This window comes from Epinephelus moara, chromosome 14 (genome assembly GCF_006386435.1).
Source record: "Epinephelus moara isolate mb chromosome 14, YSFRI_EMoa_1.0, whole genome shotgun sequence".
NCBI classification, from domain to species: domain Eukaryota; kingdom Metazoa; phylum Chordata; class Actinopteri; order Perciformes; family Serranidae; genus Epinephelus; species Epinephelus moara.
This window is the reverse complement of record NC_065519.1, coordinates 12456569-12479923: the sequence shown is the minus strand read 5'-3', so window position 1 is coordinate 12479923 and position 23355 is coordinate 12456569. Positions and strand designations below refer to the sequence as shown.

Genomic DNA, 23355 nt, shown 5'->3' with positions numbered 1-23355 from the left:
GTGGTAGCAGGAATAAACTGTCGACTGGCTGAATCCAGGTCAGCTGTCTTTGCACATTACATTAGATTTATTTGTGTGTCCTTTGTCTCCCGTGCCAGGTTGCGTGTTTGTGTGGGCATGCGTGCGTCTGATGTCTGATTTGTGTGTCTCCATGTGCATTAGCAGAACGCAGCCAAAAGCGTGACATCACCCGAAATGTGCTTTTTAAATTAGCAGCAATGCAGCGACCGGGTCATAGTGAGCTCCAGGCAAGGCAGGATGGACAGATGTGTGTGTGTGTGTGTGTGTGTGTGTGTGTGTGTGTGTGTGTGTGTGTGTGTAAGTGTGTGTGTAAGCGTGTAGGTGTTTGTTTGCGTAGGTGTGTGCTTATGCCTGCTTGAATCCACGTGCAAGAGTGTAGTGCAGAGGTGTATTTGATTGTGTATGTTTCTATCTGCAATTGTGTGTGTGTGTGTGTGTGTGTGTGTGTGTGAGCACTCTTTTCTGTGTGTGTATGTGTGTACAAATATGTGTGTGTGTACTGCACGTTTGGATGTTTTGAAGCAGATGCCAGCTTTCATCATCATCGTCTCATGTGGCCTACAGTGTTGCATATTTACGCCATGTTTTTTCTACCCTCTGCAGAGGAACAACAGGGTTTTTGTGTGTGTGTGTGTGTGTGTGTGTGTGTGTGTATGTGTGTGTGATTAAGACTGTGTGTTAGCCTTATAAGGCCATACTTTTTTTAACCAGGAAACATTTAAGGATAAGAAAAGACGTGAGTCACCGTTTTCCCTCATCTGCGCTGAAGCACAAAAACATCCTCTTCTTTGCCCTCGACACCTTCCGTAAGGGGATATCTGCTGCGTGTGTGTGTGTGTCCGTGTGTCCGTGTGTCCTGTAGTCCTTGGGGTTACTTTTTTGTTCCTAATGAGGTGGCGAGCTATTCACACTGCCCACTTTCCTGAGAGTTGTGAAGAGCGCTGGAGGAACAGCTGGTATAGCACTGGAGCTGTGGAGGAGACACTTGTGCCTTCTCAGTCTGTGAAGCAGGAGCACGCAGCCAGTTAGAGAAGAGGAGGGAAGAATTAAGTAAATGAAGGAGGGAGAAAATGGAAAAATATTGGGAGTGTGATAAGAATAAAAGAGAAAGAGAAAGGTAGAAGTAGTGGAGCAAGTGAGAGCAAGAGGACGAGTGTTGCTGTCGGATCCGAAGGCAGTTACGAGACATTTCACCTTGTTCACTGTACATATTTGAAACTAAATATGTTCTGGAAGAGCACTTTGGTTTTGCGGTAATTTTCTCTGTACAGTCATAAAAAGTCTTTGATAGAGCTCTCTTACAGAATCTGATGGGAAGCAGGATGCTGCTGGGAAAATAATCTCCCCTGCCATGAACATCGAGTCTTCATTACCTCAACAATAAGAAATATTTTGTACATGGTTTGGGGTGATGTCTAATAGTAATAGTGTATAACCGCAAAATTATGATTGAATGTCAAGTCACTAGTCAGCTGGCAGGCAAAAAGATGATGAATGACAATGAAGCATAAATGGAGCAGCTGATGGCGGTCAGCTAATGTAAGCACAATTCCAGTGACTAATGCTTTGGTTTATTACTGGATGTATGGGTGCAGCTAATAGTTCTTTTCTCGATGAATTGATCAGCTGTAAAATGTCCGCAAGTTGTGATAAATGCCGATAATCGTCTCCCACAGCCAAAGGAGACGTGTTCAGATAGCTTGTTTTTTTCACCAACAGTACAAAACCCAGAAATATTCAGTTTACTTTGATGTAAGACAGACAAAAACATCACATGTTGATTTTTTTAGAAGCTGGTACAAGCACATTTTTGGCATTTGTGCTGCACGAGTGAATCGATTGTCAATAGAATTGCCTTTTTTTAATTTAATCAACTACTTTACTTTTTGTTGAAGCTATACATAGATGTCGAAAGGATAATGTAGGACTATAGGGCTCTGGCAAAAAATGATTCTTAGATGCATCACAGTGTTTCCCACAGACTTACAATCTATGTGTGGCGAGGTTTTTGCAGGTCTGTGAACGCAGCGCAGGCAGAACTCTGCAGCAGTTTGCAGAGTTTTGAGTCATATGGTAGATAATTGATAGGTCCATCCCATCACAGCTGATCACATCAGATAGATGGATGAGAGGAGCAACTGTTTGTGACTGAAAGCAAACTCTAGACCCAGCACACTGACGGTTAAGTTTCATTTTTACTGCGCCTTCCGTTCTGCTGGCCTTTCTGTGCCCTCAGTCTGTGGAGCAAACAATAACCAAACGATAACCTCGCTATATTCCAACGATTATGTCTCTGAAAGATTGTTTCAATGCAGAAAAGTGCTTTCAACATTGTGATCACCTGTAACAATTTTCTAAGACCAGGCTGTATGGTTCTCATAGCTGAACGAGTTGGTTGATGAAACGTAGCAGATGTTAACCATATGCACCATATTTATGTTCTAACTTAATGCTATTGTATTAATAAAAGAAAACACAAGTAAATGCATGTTTATTTTAGTCATAGATTATTACAGATGTGTTTTTAAAGAAGCAGATAGTCACACAGTGAGAAAAAGGGAAATAAGGAAGGAATTAAAAAAATTTGATCAATGAGATGCATCGATAATCATTTTATAATCGCGCTGTAGCCCTCTGAATCTGAATCAGTTCAATAAATTATTAGACAACAACACGGTATTTTCCTTGATTATTGCGTCTTGCAATCATGGTGAACACTAGTTACACTAAAATCTAAAAAAAATATTGAGTATTATTTTAGCTATTGCTTGACAATAACTTCATGTGATCATTTATCAGTGTTCAGTAGAATCTTCTGTATCCCACACATCACATCTCGTCCTTTCTAGTTTGTTCTGTGCACTGAAACATTTTGTAACGCCCTGTTTGTTCTGTGTTGAGCCATTTTCATCTGTGCTGTCTATAGAAGCAGAAATGTCTTTAAAGCCCACTACTGCCTGCTGCATTGACCTACAAAGACCATCCGACTTTGTTGCCTGGTAGAGAGAAGAAAGAGAAAACACATTAATCAGCTTCTTTCATAACATTAAGATGAATACTAGCTATACAAATATAAATCAATACTCCTTTTGTCCTGTGTTTCCTGTCTCTGTTTACATTAAAAATGCCTCCACAGTGATTTTATAATGCTGTCCCCGTTGGCCTGCAACCTGCCTGCGTGTAGCTCAGTCCTGTTCAGCCTTGACTGCTGCTCTGACCTATAAAGACCAACGATATTACTCTGGGACGTGCTCTATCAAGCCTGCAGACGTGGTTTCATCGTGTACAGCTGTGTTTGTGTGTGTGTGTGTGTGTCTCCAGAGTGCAGTGATTTGTGCTCTCAGCAGCCTGGGTCTCATCCAGACAATAAGTTTGGCAGACATAACGAGAGAACCCCCAAGTCTCTGCCAGATACACACACACACACACACACACGCGCACACACACACACACACACACACACACACACACACACACACATACCTTACTGTGTATATTCAGTCTTTAAGTTTTGACAACAAACACATACTCCTTTACATTTTAGGGATACTCCTCACTCATAGATGGCAGAAAATGGTTATTTTATGCTTTCTAATTTTTATAAAAATGTGTCTTTATTCGAGGCGTCGTGTTTTCATAGCAGCTCCCTTGTCGTCTCTGTGAGGGACCTGGCTGGGCTTTTCTCGCAATCCAGGCTACCAAAACTCCGGCTCTCCTCCTCAAGAAAGACTCGTGGCCTTGTGCATCTGGCAGGTCACCAGAAACCTCCTGCTGTGTTTTAAATTACACGTTAAATTTGTTGTTTTTTAAGGTATTTTTGGTGTATTAAGGCCCAGACAAAATCAAAGAACTAGTGGCGATGGAGGCGGACTGTTGCATCGCCTCATGTTGCCCGTGTCTCGGACACAAAATTGCACCTGAACACACCGCAAAGACTACAGGTAACAACCAACTAGCACATCTGTTCTGCACCTGCAGAGAGGAAATCACTCTCCATAGCAGCAGGCAGTGGTTGTCTGCATTCTTCATTCATAAGGGGAAACCAGACCACCAGACAGGACGAATTCAAGATGCTAGTTAGCCAATTAGCATGTTCATAACCCAGTGTTGGAAGAGCAAAGGAAACCATGCGCTAGCGAACAGTAACAAAAAGAATTACGAACCATTTCTGCTAGAGAGATCACTGGCTGAAAACATAAAATTAACTAATGCAACAAGTTTCTTTTTTTATCTCACACCCTTTTTACTTTTGTTTACTTTCCTCAATTTCATTTCTCTTTTCGTGCACTAAGTTTAACTGCTAATCTGACGGATTTCACTCACAGACGGACTCCGATGTCTCCGACAGTGATTTAACGTGCTGAATTGTAAAAAGTCGTCCATGGCCAACTAGTGCCAGGGGTGCGGGACACACAAACTAGTGCGACAGATGCTCAACGAAGGTCCAGCACTGCCAGTGTCAGACTGTCGGCTTGGTGTGTCAAGGCCCTGAGACAGCAGACAGAAAAGAAGGGGACTGGAAGGGAATATTTGTGGGATTAAAACCTTAAGTATCGTGAAGATGAGGTTTGTACTTCAGGGCCACCAAGACTCTCAAACTCAAACAACTGCATTTAAATTCCCTTCTGTAGTTTGTCTCTTGTGCTGATCGCTTTAGGTTGCACTGTCTTCACCTTCACAAGTGAGGCAATTGCTTCCCATTTTGGACGGTCTGATTGCCAGACAGGCAGTTTTTCTCCCATTTATTCCCCACTCTGACACGCCAACGTTCTCTGCAGCTGTAGCTAACGGAGAAAATGATGATAATTGTTAGAGCACAGCCCGGGCCTGATGAGGACAGAGCTGTCCGCCTGAGTATCTTTTTATCTGTCTGCACCTCTGTCTTTCTGCCAGAAAATGACAGGGAGACAGTTGATTGATGCGCAGACGATGAACGTGTGTGCGCGCGCGTGTGTGTGTGTGTGTGTGTGTGTGTGTGTGAGAGATAAGTCAAACAGGCACTTAGAAGTCAGAGTAAATTATTCATGTGTGGATTATAGAAAGAATCAGAGAAGTGGGTCAGAACTGCAGTTAGTCCGTTTGACATTCGTTAAGATCACAGTATGGGAGAGGGGAAAAGTGAAACAAAGACTTAAAGGGGCAGTTCACCCCGAAATCTAAAATACATATTCTTCCTTTTACCTGTAGTGCTATTTATCAATCTAGATTGTTTTGGTGTGAGTGTTGGAGATATCAGCCGTAGAGATGTCTGCCTTCTCTTCAGTATAATGGAACTAGATGGCACTTGGCTCAGGGTGTTCTCATGATCTGTTAATACTGTACCTACTAAAAGTAACACACCACAATTCGTGTATAACACATATAATTATGAGCCTGTAATTCGTGCATGACTCATGTAAACAGGAAGGCTGCAGTCCGCTGATGGGAGTAAGTAAGCATGAAGGCTGAAAGTCTGTGTAAGGAGGCAGGTTCAGGTGGTGGATGGGTCACTAAACACAAGCCGTTCCCCTAGGAGACTGGTGATGAGGACCGTGTGAAACCAAGTAAACTTTGAGTTATTTTAAGGTACATTGTCACCATGTTTCTTTTCCTAAACCTAACCTAAGTAAATTTACGTCAAATCAGTTACCTGACAATGCCATTCATGGGACGCTAATTTGTTCAATGTCATCCAAACGAGGATATGTTGCTCGGCTTGTGATGCTCAAAGCGCCAAAACATCCATTTGAAAATCTCAAAAGCAATGTGTCTTGTTCCAGAAATCATGACCCGGTTACTCAAGATAATCCACAGATCTTGTTTTGTGCAATTTCATGTAGGAACGATTTTCTTTCTGCCGTACTACACCCGCCAACTGTATCACTTTGCAAAAGGAAGAGTGCATCTACTCATGGACGAAAGGCTCATGCTTGTGACAGTCCAAGATGTCAACATTAATAGTGTCCTCTTTGGCTGAGCTGTAACGTTAGCTAGCTCAGTGGTGCTAGGTGAGCTAACAGTAGATGCACTCTTCCTTCTTTGCATGATACAGTTAGCTGGTGTAGTTTGGTGGAGAGAAAATAGTTCCTACATGAAACTGCTCACAACAAGGACCGTGGAATATCTTGATTAATCGGGTCATGATTTCTGGAAAGAGACATTGCTGTTGAGTTTTTGCAAAGAATTCTTTGTCGCTTTGAGCACCACAAGCTGAGTGCCATCTCGCTCCATTACATCCGAGAGGAAGTAGACACCTCTACGGCTGATATCTCCAGTACTCAGCAACTCACACTATAACAATCTAGACGGATAAATAGCACTACAGGTAAGAGGAAAAACGTGTTTCTGATTTTGGAGTGAACTGTCCCTTTAAAGAACGAAAGGATAGATAGATGGATATACTTGTTTTGTATTAAAATTATGCATAGTAGTACAGGGTTTGCATGTATTTGTATGCATTTCCTGAGGAGAACATGTGTTTGTGTTTCTCAGAGGAGAGTAATGTTGGATAAAACCCAGTAATCCCTCTTCTGTTGCTGCTGTTGTCCCCCATTGTAGAGCACGAGTCAATACCCACAGAGCTACAGAGTCTCTTTCTCTTGGATCTGTTTAGTATTTGCATGGCATAGCAGAGCTCTCTGTTCTCTCTGTGTGATCTCAGTGGTAACACTGAGGTTGTGCATCAAGCTGTGTGTTTGTGTGTGTGTGTGTGTATGTGTGTACAGTGAGAGGGCTAGCACAGACCTGTCCTCTCTCCCTGGGGGTATGTTTGGGGTTCCTATTTGGGCCTTCTTCTTCCTCACAAAGACCCACTTCCCCTGGGAGGCCCCCCTGGCCCCTTCTCACACGCACAGCACAACAGCATGCACACATTCACGAGGGCAAAGTCGCACAAAATACACGACCTCTTTTCACGCACATTTGCTGATGCACGCACACACATACACACTCTCAAACATACTTTTAGTGGCTGGAGTGGAGATGTGACAGAAGTGGCCTCCGGTGATTTAGTGCTTCCTGGTGAAGGTCACATTGAAGGGAAAACTTTTTTAGATGGAGGAGAAAGAAGGGAGGGAGGGAGGGGTGAAGAGGTAGAGAAATTTGGAGAGAAGGAGAGGACTGGACGTAGAGAGGGGAAGAGGTTGTCACAGACAACCTCAGGGAAACTCAGAGAACACAGTTTACCTCCTCTGCTCTGCTGATGCTGCTTTTGAATCCATTCACACAGACAGAGCAGTAAAAGAAAGAGGAAGTGGAGGAAGCAGAGGATAACAGGATGGATAGGAATTCCACTGTAAATTGCATTAAAGTGCCTTCTGTTAAAGGAATACTGTGTCATATTAAAACTGAAACAGCTGAAGGTTCTCCCAGTTAGAATTCCTTCAGTGTTGATTGTTCAGGAGGTTTTTACCGGAAGCCGAATTATCGGCAGAGGTCTCTTCCTCTCCAAAACACACTGACAGGGTGATTAAAACTGGAGAAAACACTGAATAAATCAGTTTAAGTGAAAGATTTCTCCTTCGCTGTTCGGCACATTACAGACGGACAGATAGACCAGCACCTGCTAATGTTTGCTCACCCTTTCTCTCTGAAAACTTAATGTGTGCTCACCTTTTTTCTGATCTAGACATTCAGGAGGTTTTTACCGTGGGTCGAATTATCCGTACAGGTCTCCATCTCTCCAAAACAATTGGACCTGGTGATTTACACCAGTGAAGACTGAATATAGTTGTTTAGGTTTGAAAAATCACTGTCTTTCCGTTGCTGCTCATCACGAGGGGCCTCTAATTACAGTAGCCGACGCAAATTGCCTTCTCAAGAGACAGTTCTTGGTTTGTCTGTTTTGGGCTACTGTAGAAATTAGGGATGTCCCGAACCAGCTTTTTCACTTCCGATCTGATAACGATATTGCAGCCTTGAGTTTTGGCTGATACCGATGCTGATCCGATCCAAGCACATAGTCATGTCATGTCAGTCATGTTAGAAAAGGTTTGATCAAGCGATATTACTCTAACAAGAACAACTATTTATTCAGGTTAGTTACTGTAGAATGATCCACAACAGTTGGTATGACAAACTGACCTGTTTATTGTGAACAGGGTTAAATAAACAAACTTTAAACTTGAACATTAACATTAAATAAAAAATATAGCTGGTTTGCTTTGGCTGCTTTGGCCCCTTAATAAATAAAAAATAGATTAAATAAAAAATTGATTAACACCACAAGACATTGTTGACATTTAACAAACAATGCAGCCTTTCCTTTTCAGTTATTTTTGTAGTGTCAGTGCCAGCCTGGTGCTGCTGTTTCCTGTGTGCCTGCATGCTGGCCTGGTGGATTGATAGTAAGTGCTGGAGTGGATCACTGGAATAGACTGCTTGAATTGCGGAGCGCTGGGCTGGCCGGAAAACCTGGATCGGAGTTCTTGGATTGGCATTTTTCCATGCAGTCCGATCCGATGCCGATGCACGTTTTTTGCTAATACCGGCGGCCGATACCGATCCGAATATCGGATCGGTATCGGCGTCGCCGCTGAAACGTTCACTTATAGCCTCTCTTTGGCGTTTGAGCAGCATTATAAAACTCTTGAACATGTAATGGCTCCTTAATTAGCAAGTTGACTTTACATAGATGGCATATCTTTTCAATTTCTCCTGACATTGTGTTGTTTGGTTTGTTCACCGCTCAACATACTCGGGTGGAACATACGCGGAACGGACTCCGCGGAGATCCGCGCGGACTCAAAGCGGACGTCTGCAAGCTCTGTGCGCACAAAGCTCAGATTTTACGACCGCGCGGACTCTGCTCCGCGCACCAGTGACTGCTCGGCATGTATTTTTCACATCGCGGGGATTTTTCACGGACATTTTTACAGGAAACTACAACGCGGAAGTGCGCTCGACTATGAAAGCCCGAATGACTGCGGACATTCCTCGCGGAGTCCGCTCCGCTTATAGTACGCCCGAGTATGCTTGTGTCGAGCGGGCGGAGGCGTTGATCCCCCCCTCCGCTCTCTCACTAAGCAGCCTCCCTCTGTCTCCTCTCACTCAGCCTCGTTCAGCCTCGATCTCGTCAGCATGCTCCACACACGCGCTGTCTCCCCCCCACACCTCGCGATTGCATCGTCATATAAAAAAAGACATCGTGAAACAACCCTTCTATCGCCGATGGGCGATCGGATCGCCCATCGGCGCAACCCTAATGCTAACCACTATATATCCCCCTTAAATCCTACAGATTGGGCCTTTAAAATCTTATGTCAAGCTTAAAAAATAACCTTCACTGTACACTTGGTCATAGCAATGTTTCAGTCTGGTGACAATTTGTTTAATTTGTCTTCATTTCTTAATTTGTTTTAGCAATGAAACAAAACCTGTGTTTGGATTACAGATTATGAGAGTTAACAAATGTTTTTTTGTCAGTTTTCTCTTGCAGGATTTCTCAAAAATAAACCCACATTTTTCACGTCTGAGGACATTCCCATTTTCAGCTTTAAGCTTTGGCTTGTTGACATTAAACTGAAAGCTGATACCTCCACGCATTCTCCGCTAACTCGACCATAAAACATACCCAGAAAAAAAAAAGAGAAACATCACTTAGCTGCCACTAAATCATAGCAGGGCTTGAAAAGATACCACAGAATGTGTGTGTATGTTTGTGTGTGTGTGTGTGTGTGTGTGTGTGTGTGTGTGTGTGTGTGTGTGTGTGTGTGTGTGTGCACTAGGGAATCATCTTTTTCTGTAATATGTGTCAGTGAGGCATGTGCAGGCATTCACGAGTGGGCGCACTGTATGTGTGTGAGTGTTATAAACATCAGCAGAGTTTGTTTACATCCTCGGTATCACTTTGGGAAGCCGTCGTTTACCGAGACATACACACAGACGTTAAGTATGTGTACAGCAGAGAGGAAGGAGCGCGAGTGGATACATTTAACGTGTGTGTGCGATTACGATCCTATAATGTCTATTTCTAACTGCCGGATTTAAAGTGCAGTTTGCCAGGAAGTGTAATTTCCTGCTCAGGAGACTGATTCAGCAGCATCCAGCTGTTGTGTTTGTGTGGGGAGAAAGGGGAGACAGAGAAAGCGAGACAGAGGGATGAGGTGGCCGCCTGTTTTTTCCATTAAACTCCTTAATAGTTGTTTTTCCAGGTGTCACAAACCCCCGTCCCCACCTTGCCAGCCGCTCTCCCCCACCCACAGGCCCACCAATCATTCCTCCTCCCCCCCGTCTCTCCCCAGTTGCTCTTTTTCACACATTTTAAGTAGGAAACTCCCGCTCCATAATTCCCCCGGGAACCCACGACGGATCATATGTCCGCGCTCTCAGTCTGAGTTGTAATAACCTTTCAGTGTTGTTCTTTCTTCCTGCGGTTATTCTGAAAATCCTGCATCCCACAGGTATGCAGCTCTGAACTTATATAAACTATCAGCTGTGTGTCAGTCATGAAAAAAGTCATTTATTTGAGTACAAGAATTTGACTTTTTTGTTTCTTTTAAATTGTTTCTAGATTCAACTTTGTTCAATAAATACGTCTTTCATACCCTGACGGTTTCTGTAAATACACAGTATGTTTGTATAGTTGAGATTAAGCCTGAGGTTAGATTGCATGCGTGTGGTTGTGGCTGTAGTGGTGCCGTCTCACCGCTGTATTACAGTTAATGCATATGTATTTACAGTAAGTATGGGCATGCATGTGTAGGAGGGCACAGCTCTGGGGAATGCATTGCTCCTGCGGAGGTGGAGAGAAAAGAGAGGAAGAAATAGAAAACGAAGTTGCTGCAATTGGAAACTGAGACATGGAAGCATCTGAGTGTATTCAGCACAGGGGAGAGATATGGAGAATAACAGAGAGTGAGAGCAATGCAAAGTTTACAGCACAATGTGTTTACCTTCCAGTCAGGCTCTGTTAGTTCCTGGTATGTGGCGTGTTACTGGTATCATTAAAAAAAAAGGTTTTAAGATCCCAAGCTAGAAATCATCAAGACTGAAATCTGAAGCATGTTTCACTGTCTGCTGGCTTCAAAAATTTAACTTGTAGAGCCCTGTGAGGAGCATCTGCTTTATTTAGGCTTGTAATAAATCAAGCAGCTCTTTGTTTAGGCTGTGCTCATGCACTCTTTGTACCCCTATGAAAAGTAATGCGCTAGAATTTGTTTATAATCCACTTAATCATGAAGGCTGCGAACAGGTGAGGGATGCGCTGATAGGTGTAACAAAAAAGTAATATAAAGAGTTCTTGTGAGGACGCAGGTTGGGGTGGTGGTTGGGTCAAACAAACAAACACAACCTTCGTGTTCCTGTCCCATGTGAAACCAAGTGAACTATTATAAGGTACATCGTCAAGTTATGTTAAGTACATAACTTTATTTTAAGGGCTCATTTGTTCTTTCTTTACCTAAGAAAATAGATAAGTCTGTTGCAAACATTGTAAACTTCACTGCCCTTGTAGTTCCATTCATCCATTTTCAAACGCTTATCCGAAGGGGGCGACAGGCAAAGTATTCCAGATGTTCCTCTCCCCAGCAACTCTTTCCAGCTCCTCCTGAGATATGTAATCCCTCCAGCGTGTTCTGGGTCTGCCCCTGGGCCTCCTACCAGTGGGACGTGCCCAGAACACCTCTAACATCCTGATCAGATGCCCGAACCACCTCAACTGACCCCTTTCGACGCGGAGGAGCAGCGGCTCGACTCCACGCTCCCTCCAGATGTCCAAGCTCCTTATCCTATCTCTGAGGCCTAGTAATTCCATGCGTCCTTTATGTTGGCATAGATAAAGGCAATAAATGGCACAAGAGGGCAGAGTCAAAAGTTTCAGACAACAACAAATGAGGCAATGGTGGAGGAGGTCGTAATAATGTACCTTTTAATGAAGGTAGCATTGAAGATGGTGGTGATCTGTGAGGCCATAAAATACACCATGACATGTAGACAGAGAATTCTTTTCACTATATTACAGATTTGTTACGTTCTGCCATTTTTCAAAATGTCTTCTGAGTGTCCTATGGTTGTATCTCGCTGGAACTACGCTACACTGCCCCCGTGATCTCTGGTGGTACTGCTCCATTTTGTCCGTAGCTTTCAGAAAACGTGCACATATTCTGACGAAGTGAAAACAGACTGTGGACAGAAAGCTCTGTCTGTCTCGGTATATGTATCTAACATTGAGCATCAAGGAGCCTTGAGTATGTAGCATGGTGACACTCAACCATGATTCTTTTCCTAAATCAAACTTAACTGATGGGGCGCTAATTCACTGGGCACTAAAATGTTAGATATCATACTAACTGTTGTATGAGGATACGTCACTTGTTACACAAGTTTGGCATGGCTCTTTTTTTGGAAGTTGAAAAGAATGAAATAGAATAAAACACAATAGTAAAACAGAAAAATATTTCTTAATTGCATTTACAAAAATAAAGTAGGATTTGCGCTGGAGCATAGAAAAACAACAACAGGATGGAAAGCAACAGGTGTTTTCCCCTTCCGTCACACCTGCCTCTCTTTTACTGAGTCATGATTTCTCATCGGGGTCAGAGAGAAAGCTCTTTGTAGCTCTGCTGTGATGAGAGAGGGAGTCATCTTTTTCCTGCTTTGCCTGTTTAACCTTCCAGGCTTCTGCTTCCCCTCCTCCCCTCCTTTTGATCTGTGTGTGTATGTGTGTGTGTGTTTGAGGTTGATGTGGCAGGAAGTTAAGTTTGCGGTTTGCTGATTAAACCCTCATAAGCCGTCCTATCAGCTGTCACCTGGTTGAGAGCTGGAGGGAGAGGGTCATGCTCATACACAACTCCATATATATGCACACACATTCTCAATTATCCACATTTTAATGGCTGTCTTAATGATTTACTTTCTCCTCCTCTGTTTTTCCTTTTCCCTCTGTTGCACCCTCCCTCCCTCCCTTTCTTCTCTGCTGACTCGCAGGTGGTGTCCTCCTGTCAGAAACACACTCTCCCTCCGACACATGGCCGACAGCAGGAGACGGAAGGGGCGAGACTGAGTACGGGACTGACAGAGATCCAGAAACACACGCACAGAAAGAAAGAGGCAGTTGGCCATCTGCGGGTCGGTCCCCTGCTATTCTGCAGCTGTGCTGGAGTCAGCAAACGCTCCTCAGTTCCGTCAGGACTTCAGAAACCACAGAGTGAGATAACGGGGTTCTCCCTACATCTCGTTGCTCAAGGGATGAGCCAAGGCTGGGGCGATGTTAAGGTCTCGCTGGCCTCGGATTAGGCCCCTGGGGCTACTTCTTTGGAGGGATGGGTGATACCCCAGCTGGATCTTCCGCTGTCGCCGTCCTCCACAGCTGTCATTAGTGGCTAATGAGCTGCTGCTAGAGAGGAAACGGAGAGGCAGCCTGTGGAGAGAGGAGGAACCTTACAGCTGTTATTAAGAGGCCCAGAGCTCTCAGACAAGGAATTTACCGTTTTTCATCCTCTGCTAAAGTGGAACCCTTTAAAACTCTTGTGGGTGGAAGCATGAAAGGATATTAACTTTGGAAGTCATTGTTGTAGACGTCTCTTTTTACCTTTTTTTGTTTTAATCATCGTATTATTATGTCTGAAAATTGTCACCATGCAGTTGAAAGACCTTTTTTTTTCAGAGAGAAGATTCAGTATTTAGACGTTAATTATTTTTCTCTCTAAACTGAAGGAGTTTCACCTTAACATTATCATCCATCCTTTTTCTTTATTTTTAAGCTATATTGTTTTACACTTTGATATTATTTCTACCTTCCTATGCCCTGAAGGATATTGGTCACCATGGCAGCAGCCTATCGTGTAGTGGTGAGCAGTGTGAGCTGCTACAACAGTGTGGTAGTGGACCGGCGCACTCACTCCCACGCTGTGCACTACTGCTCAGGGCCATGTGGGGCGCTGTCCCAGGGACTAGACTGTACCGTCGCACACCGCGGCACCTGCTCCGAGCTGCTTGTTGCACCAGACTGTGCATACACTGACCCAAACTGCTCACTCATACACTCCCATAACATGATCACGCAACTTCCCAATCATGGTAAAATTACCATGGATACTAGTTATAATGGTCTAGAGAGGGCAGGCAGCAGTGGCAATTTGTCTTTAGGGGATGACAGCCCCACGTGGCGTGGTAAAAAAGCCCCCACCAGCGGAGGATCGACTGGGAACCTGAGCTCCTCTGGCAGTCTGAAGGACATTACCGAAGAGGCCATCAACCTGGCCAGTGGTAAGCTCAAAGAGTTCTCTTTTGACAAGCTCCGCCTTTCCTCCTCCAGCCACGTCACCTTCCGGAAAGGACGTAAGGTCCGTCCTGACTCTCTCAGCCGTCGTTCCACCGACCTGGAGATCATCTACGGCCACTTCAGCTCCAACATCACCACAAACGGAACTGCTAATGGCATGACAAATGGCACGGGTACATCTAACGATGAGAACCTGCCACCATTTGTGCCAGGGAAGGTAGCAGGCCTTGAGGAGACAAAGCTAAAGGGCAGCACAGCCACCTTGTCAGCCATCACCAAAGTGGGTGGTGGATCAACAAGCAGTCTATCGAGTATTGGGTCTTTGGACCAAAGTCTGAACACGGTGGCCTCCCTGTACCGCAACACCCTGGGAGAGGAGAACCTGATTGCCCGTCTGCTGGAGAAGACACGCGCGGAGGCAGGCACTGGGGGTGCAGGTGGCGAGGACATCCGTGCCTGCCTTGACATCCTGCTCAAATGCTCTGAAGACTTAAAGAAATGCACCGACATCATCAAGCAGTGCATCAGACACAAAGCTGGTGGAGGGCCAGAGGACGGAGGAGCCAGTCCTGACAGTGTGTATCGGGCTGTGATGACTCGACTCAGCTCCTATTTGAGGAGATTACCTCTGGAGCTGGAGGGAATTGGAAGTTTGGGAGGCAGTGGGCAGGCAGGTCAGGGTTCGCCTGGAAGCGGGCACAGTGATCTTGCTGAACTGGTCAACACTCTTCACTCCATCCAGCAGGGACCGTACTCTCCCATATTTGGCAATGAGCAACCTCCTCGCTATGAGGACGTGGTGCTGTCACCTCCCATCCCAAAGACTGTACCTCATTCTGCATCGTCCACTCCCTCCTCTGTTTCATCCTCCTCCTCATCTTCTTTGAAATCAGACTCCATCCACACGAAACCAGCCCAAAGTTCCCCGTCCAGAGCCCCTTCACTCACCAACGGACTACAACATCCTTCCTCTATCACACAACACACACTCTCTCCTCCATCTATCACATGCTCTTCATCCAGCTCCTCTCCAACACACTCTCCCTCCCCTCTCCGTACCTCCCCGACCCCACCATACGCACACACTCCTCCAGCATCCCCAATGGAGGCTCTTTATATTGAGGAGGAGGAGGCAGATGTTGTAAAGACACCTGAACAAATCTCACAACACACTCCAACCAGAGGGGTGAACACTCCCCAGAACAAAAACGGGATAACGTTGGGTCAACACATGCACCTGTCCCATCCAAACACACTCCATAACTCTTCAAATACAACATACAGCCCCTCCTGGCCTTCATCTCCCTCACTAACACCAGCACCCAAAGCTGTCTCACACAGGAACGATGACATTGACAAGCTGCTGATGGACTTGGAGAATCTGTCTCAGAGTATGAGTCACCCCAGAAACATCGAGCCTCCACTTCCAGCCAAAACCAGGAAGAGAGATGGAGGCCAGGGAATCACTTCCAGTGACACTCAGCCTAAAATAGCCCAGTTCCAGGTCCAGAAGCCAGCCAGCCACCTAGCCATGAATGGCCCTACCTCCAGGACTCCCCAGAGTCCCCCACCTCCCCAGGGAGGGAGCAGTGAAGCTGTGGTGGGAGAGGAGGAGGATGGGGCACTGCTGCTGAGGATCCTAGAGAGCATTGAGAGTTTCGCCCAGGAGCTGGTGGATTCTGGGGCGGGGAGCACAGGGAGCGCTGAGAGGAACAGTGGGAAAGAGCGGGAGGTTATGAGGCTCCTGCAGGATACACTGGCCACCACTGGCAGGGCTGATACCCCTCTGGGGGGCACAGGCCCACCAGCTGCTCCCACTGCTCCATCCGTGCACACAAATTCAGCAACACAAATCCCAGCTATACCACCAAAACTGTCAAATACACCTGCAGTTTCACCTGCACCAGCACCCATAGCTCCAGTATCTGAAGCTGTGATCAGTGCTGCATCTGAACCTGCACCTAAGCCTACACCTGAAGCTGCCCCCAAACCTCTACCTACACCTATACCTGAGCCTGTAACTGAGGCTTTAGATACAGTTACAGAAGCCTCTACAAGTGATCCAACACCCATCCCTGCCCCTGTAACACCTGCACCTGCAAGCTTGCATTCCTCCACACATTCAGCTGAACCTGCACCTGTGGCTGCACCTGAAGCTCCAGCCCCTGCTGCCATCCCAGTCGTGGTAGCTGCAAGAGACGCTGCCGTCGCTGTTGGCGACCTTGCTGCTGCTGCTGCTGCTGCTGCTGCTGCTGTGAGAGACACTGGTTCAACCCTCCTCATCCAGCAGACTCCAGAGGTGATCAGAGTAAGTGAAATGCACACCTTGAAATTAAAACAAGTGTAAAATGCAGGAGTTGATGGGCAGCCAGAGAGACGACTAGACATTTACAGTTTCACACTATTACAGCTGCATGATTGCCCATGTATCAACTCTCCACCCGAGATTTCGGAGTGCACATTCAGTTGTTTTATTTAAAACTCCTCCAGGAAATGGGGGAATAGGAATTTCAGGGATTTAAATCATGTATTGTCTGCAAACTGCACATCTCAGACCCGAATTATTATTCTTTGTGAATGGTGAAAAAAATCATTACCGAGTCCAACTCTCTGCGATTGAAGCACTCGCTTATTGTTTTGTAGAATGTCTCTTCTTGTATTTGGAGTGTGGCACCACACAAATCTGTTGCAAATCAGTGTCGTAGTTAGAGCGGATATCAGCAGAGGCAGGACACATTTCTTTATTGAAGTCCTGTTTTGTGATTTTGGAGGATATCTGCATGCTGTTCGGCTTTGATGTAACTCACGTTCACTGTAGTTGCAGATAGTAAAGATTGATATGTTGATATGTTATAATCGAGAGTTTGGATCATCATACACAGCCATCTGAAAATGTATTTTACAGGTTGCTGTTGCCATGGTGTAAGAGGCACATAGCCAGGCAGTCGGGGAGTGACTGACAAAGTGACGGGCACACAGAACAGAAACAGAGTGATTGACAGCATTATACAGAGAATAGACAACATGAAAGAAAGCTTCTCTTGCTTTCAATACATGTCACATTGAACGCCAGGCGAGAATTTTATCGCTGCGAGACAACGGGGTTGATGCCACTGTAATTGATGGGCCGTGATGAATAGTATTCATTAGCTGCGATGAGCACGCTGATACAGTTTCCCTATCTGGGTCTGAATAAAAAAACCTGGCGCTGTGAATCACGGAATGGAACAGCTCATTGTGTTAGGAGTGGCTCTTTGTTGACTTTTCCTGGTTTCTAACTGGTGTTTTGTTCTGTGATTGCGTATATGCGAGTGTGTGTGTGCAGGCATGTGTGTGTGTGCGCTGGCTCTCCTTTCCACCCAGGGGAATATTTAAAGGTAATTTAGGGTTGTGCTACAGAAAGAGAGACAGGGTAAGGCAATTGGAGCATGTGTTTATGTGTGTGTATCTGACTCGGTGTGCATAAGGCACCAACATTGCCGTGAATAAACTTAGAAAGCGGGGTTACCTCAGCTCATCTCTGATGTGGGCGTTCAACAACACGTTGTGGATTTAGGTAATTAACTATGACAGACAAACACACATTAACACCGACACAGAGCATCAAATCATTACTGCTGTCAGGGGTTTTTCTCTCTACCTCACTCCCTTTGATTTATTTTGTCTTTAACTAATATTTTTTTGCTCTCCCATCATCCCTCCTTCTCCTCACCAGTCTCCTGCCGCTGCTGTGTGTGTTTATTTACTGAGCTGTGTAACCTTATGCCCTGCTGATATGTAGGGCACCTATTTATGAGGTTACCATGGTAGCTGCCACAGTCGGAACAGAACAGCCAGTAACCGAACACATCATTACGCCATCTCATCCCTCCTCCGTCCTTTGTATGCCCATCCATCCCTCCTTCCTCTCTGTTTTTGTTTCTCTGCTCCTCTGCCTCCACATTTCTCGTAACCTCTCGCCTCTCTCCCTCCGTGCCCCTTTTGTTTCTCCCCTTAAGTGTCCTTCTTTCACCTGGAGTCAGTCTACGTTGACCACCACTTCTCCTCCTGCCCCGTGATTGGCCGCTGTGTTATTTTGGGAGCGGGGAATAACAGTTGTTGCTGTGTGGAGGGCAGAGCAACCCAATGAGAGGTGCTGATTGGAGCACAGCAGGAAGGGGGAGGAGGGCGGGGCGAGGTTGTGGGGCAGGGTTTGTGTGTGTGTGCGTGGGGTGGGGGGTCTGTTGGCACGCCGAGTGTTAACGGTATCGTTACCCTCCAACCCCCTCCACCCCTGGCAGAGCTAGGTGTGAGGGAGACCTAAATCTGTCCACCCCTCTGTACTATGGCATCCCGCTAACAGACTCACTGTCGCCACAGTGTAAATGGACCTGCGTGTGTGTGTGTGTGGGGGTGTGTGTGATGGCGTGCATGTTTGCGAGATGTGTGTGCATCCAAGCGTTCTCACAAGCCCAGGTGTTCATGTATGTGTGTGCATTTACACGTGCGTTCATGCATGTGAAGATGCGTACAGGTGTGTTCGTATGAATCCCATTAGAATGAATGTGTGCTTTACCGAGCATGTGTCTGTTTGTTGGCCTGAGGGTAAGTTGACCCAGTGCTACTGTGGGTCACAGCTGAGTTTGGGAATAGCTCTCTGACACCCAATCCCAACTCTGGCACTCTGGGAATTATGCTAATATTCCTCCGCGCCAACCCCGCCTCCTGCCTCGGTCGCACATTAAACTGCCAGTCAAACTATAAACAAGCCAAGCCCCCTCACACACATGTGAGAAAATGCCCTTGCACTCTCACACGCAACCACTTACACACTCCACCTTGGAGATTTGTGGCTGTGTTTCTCTTGGCATTGCCATGGCTTTGACGGGAAGCCCTATGGGATGGCCTCAGGCGGTAGCATCCTCAACTCTGTGTGTGTGTATATGAGTGTGAGCGCACATATGTTTATTGTTGATTCTGCTGCTGACAGACTAATACAGGGCTTTCTGCACCTGTCAGAGCACTCCCATTAATCTCCATGGAGACAAGGAAGCCAGCTGATATAAATCAGAGGCAAGGCCGCAACTGTCAAACTTGGAGCAGCAGTGATGCTGAGAGTAGAGTCTTCTAAGTCTGTAAGTGGTGCTTGAGGTCAGCGGCCTTCCGGTGGGAGTCGGTCTGTCTTTCTCTTCCCCTCTCTCTGTTTTTGGCGAATTTAAGAAGTGATGTTTGAGATTGTGTTTCCCCTGCGCCTAAATTCGACCCGTAAGTTTTTGTGTCGGTGGGGTAGTTCCAGAACAGCCGATGGTGACATGATTTACAGACGCACGTACGCTTCTGGCTGCATCCAGAGCTGCCATTCTGATGGCTTAATTAACCGGCTGCTGATTGGAGTGTTTCTGCCAACTGCTGCGGACGTGTTGCAAGTCTAGACTTGTGCTGGTCCATTAAAGCTCAAGTTAGAGTGCGCTGGAGAGTTCCCCCCAGGATTTTGGTAAGACAGTGGAGCTTCACTTCCCACCTACCATAATAGACCTATCCCTAGTCCTGCCCCTTTTAATTACTGTTGGACAAGATTGAAAAAACAAACATGGCAGAAGGGACACCGATACAGATTTTTACTTCCGATACCGATAACTGATAATTACCTGCTTTTCATGGCCGATAAGTGATTTGATAACCAATAACTTCACATTTTTGTATTTAAAAACAAAAGTGTATAACCTGTAGGTTATGTACACTTCAGGGTAAGAAAGGCTGAGATGTAGTGAGAAAACATGGCTGATTTAATATTCCATAGCCCTGACCGAACCAAATCAAACTGACATCACTACCGTTGACACAACAAAAACAACTAACAGTTTTGACCCAGTGTAACTGTGATTCTCTGCTGTATCAGTAAAGTGTATAAACTACACTGCTGAGTGGAGTCTCTACTAACAGAGACAAACGGTGACAGCTGAAGTGGCAGGTCCACGTTACATCTGCTCTGTGAAATGTTTATATCATCACATTGTATTTTTATAAACACACCCAGGCGCCGTCTCACCATCCCATGATAAACGAGCCTACAAATACCAAGTACAGTAGCGATGCGCTATTGAATCACCTCACACATTAATACTCAATTCAGACAAACAAGCAGCTGTGTCTCACACACAAAGCCAAAGAGATAATGATACAAATAATCGCTAACTGTAGCATCACATGGCTTGTGGTTATTAATAAGTTTAACAAGAGAGTTGCGCCTTTTAAAAGTTTGGTGTTGGATGTAAGCTGCTGCTGCTAATTAGCTCGTGCTAACACTCTCGGTCCTTCAGGGCTTGTTTCTAAAGTGGAGTTGCTTATTTGGGCTTGCTCTCTAAATGCCGCCTTTCTCTACATATATCCATCGCTTCTTTTGGGCTTGTTTCCATAGCCCTGGTTGCTTGTTTCTCTTCCAAGAACTGGCAACACTGACAAGCTGGCAAGCAACAACAACAATGGCGGCGTCCACAGGATCACGGGGAGCGCGCTGTGTTCGGACCCAGGCCCTGGAGGCAGATCTGATTCAACACTGGGAAGAATATTCATGCCTTTACGATGTGTCGTCTCCAAGTTAAAAGCATAGTTTGGTGACGTCACCGCGTTATCTGGGGCTCTGTCGGCGAGGGCTCGGTGGAGAAATCTTGTGGTGTGAACACAAAGGTCGTAACGCAGCTGGCGAGACTCCCGATGACAGAAACACACGTCACCAGGTATGAACACTCAAAAGATTACAATAGTCTCCGCGACGCAAAATCAGGGTGAAAATCGTGTAACGTGAACGAGCCTTAACCTGTTACAGGCGGTTGGAGATCAGACCCTTGGCGCAATCCTGTTGTCTTCCTCTGGAACTGTGCCAGACGTCCACACCACAACATGTTTTGCCCTGTAAACAGCATTCTGCAGTTGTTGTTCTTCTCTGTGTTTATTGGCTGCTCGCAAACCAAGTACATCTACGGTACATCTTCAGGTGTGTAGATGCTGCCCTTGTTAAGACAATGAAAGCAATCTGGCCTTGTATTATCGGCACTATTTGTCGGCTATGATTTAAAGTATTGAAATATTGCATACTTATAAAAATATCCCACTATCCACCGATAATTCATGAGTCCAATTTATATCGTGCATCTTTACATGGCAGCAATAGTTCCGTTCAGCCAGCTCTGAAAAGGCCAACAGTCACAATGACGTTGTGTATATCCAAATAAATAACACTAAAAGTTACTTTACCATCTTTAATGTTTCACAAAGCATAGCATATCACATATTGTATCTAAAAATACGAAGCTTGCTCAGCTGATATTGGAGCACAAAGGGTAAAGGGATGGGACTAAGAAAGGGTCGATTAACATTTTTTTGGGTTATATCTGCCAACATGTCCATTGCCAAATGGAAAAGCTGCCTGTCAGTGGAATAAATTTGCCTTTGTAGCAGCAATGTGATAACACACTGTAAAAAGCAACATACTGTGTCTTAGTAAGACTGCAACACATCAAATAACAGGCACTGTTCTCATGTCCTGTTGAGCGCTGTTAAAACTTGCATGTGCGATTACACACCCTTCAAAACAAGATTTTTTTTTTTTTTTAATTTAATTTTTTTGCAGTTAACCCATCAAGGTTAAACAAAAAAAGTCTGTACCTGTGCTGCTTGGTCAAAGACAGTTTACGATTTACTTAATGAAAGTGGAGTTAGTTTGTGGAGGAACCAGTGTTTCATAGTCACATAGTTCTCTTACTTTCTCATCTGAAATAACAGTGCACAGTCCTCCTCCATGAGTCACAGCCTTCATTAAAGTGTTCAGGAGATAAGTGCTACTCAAGGGCAATTCAGCACATTTCAGCTTGTTGTTGAGGGAGGGATGAGTGTTACTCCTCCTGACTCTTTCTGCCCATATTTTTTAACCATTAGAGCTGAGAAAAGAAACTGTTGACCTTTTTGACAGAGACCTGCTACTTTTTGGCTCCGGGAGCCTTGGAAAAATGATAGAAGGGGCGATAGAGATAAATGTGGAGATAGAGAGGAAATAACAGCAAGACAGGAAAGTGGAATGAATGAATGTCTGTGTGAGGCAGCGGGGGGGAGAATCTTTTTGTCATCGGAGAAGTTGACTAAGAGAGAAGAGGAATTCAGAGGAAGTTAGAGGAGAAGAAGAAGAGGAGCAGGCGTAGAAAAATAGCGGAGATGACAAAGAGACTTGTGGTGCTGGGGGAGGGGGATGGAGTCGGCGAGGGGGGGGCCCTGCAGTGTACAGTTGTTGACTTTGGGTCGGCGCAGGATGACATCATTCCTCGGCTGCTTCCACAGGAAATAAGGTCACAGTGGGAACCTCCGCCAAGCGGGGAAAGACGCCTGCTTCGACCTAGGTGCACTAGCACACAGATGAATGCATTCATTTATACAAACACACACACAGGGGCCTGTGTTGCTATGTGTGCGAGGACTTTTCCAACACAGCTCATACCATTCAAGGTTAGCGCGGACAATGGAATATTCACCACCCTTTGATACACACATGCTCGCGAATCGCACATCCACACACACCGAGAAGTGGTGGAGTTCATTAACTTTACACATTTGGCCTCGGAGATTCTTGCACACACACAGCACTTTTAAGCAAGTGACATCATGATTCACCACTCCCAGTGCAGGCTGGGATATCATCCAACTGCTGTTCCCAGTGCAGTGTGCTTTGTTGGAGTGCGTACACTTGCACAGATGCTTATAGGCAGAAAAGTTTTCAGTTCAGTGGGAGGCAATGCTGCGCAACTCTCCAGGCCTCCCTCTGCATCGCCATGGAAACCACCACAACATGGTTGTAAGCAGTAGGTAGCAGGGGAGCAGGGGGGACTCCCCTACCCCTAAGAATATCAGTTGTGCAATATGATTGGCTGATGGGTGGGGGGGCTCCATCACAGAATCGCGGCACCAGGGGAGTCAGATGGAGACTGGATGTGTTTTAGGTTTATTTCAGAATCCTGAGCCGCGTCAGTGTGTGGGTGTGCCTGGCTGTTTGTTTCCATAGTTTGCCAGTGTTCCAGAACATTATGACTCGGTGAGCTTGGGTGTTGCTGACCCCACCCTTCACCCCCCCCCCCCCCCCCCCCCCCCCCCCTCCCCCCCTTTTTCTT

The 23355-nt window shown here is 45.7% G+C and overlaps 1 protein-coding gene across 3 annotated transcripts in view; it reads left to right on the top strand.

Moving 5' to 3' along the window:
* The window catches only part of ppp2r3a (protein phosphatase 2, regulatory subunit B'', alpha), a 97819-nt gene that overhangs the window by 44056 nt on the left and 30408 nt on the right, over positions 1 to 23355 (top strand). For all 3 annotated transcript variants that reach the window (XM_050061449.1, XM_050061447.1, XM_050061448.1), the window contains exon 2: positions 12925 to 16529. In XM_050061449.1, the coding sequence (XP_049917406.1) occupies positions 13764 to 16529 (2766 nt within the window). In that variant the 5' untranslated portion in view covers positions 12925 to 13763. The remainder of the gene's footprint in view (positions 1 to 12924; positions 16530 to 23355) is intronic.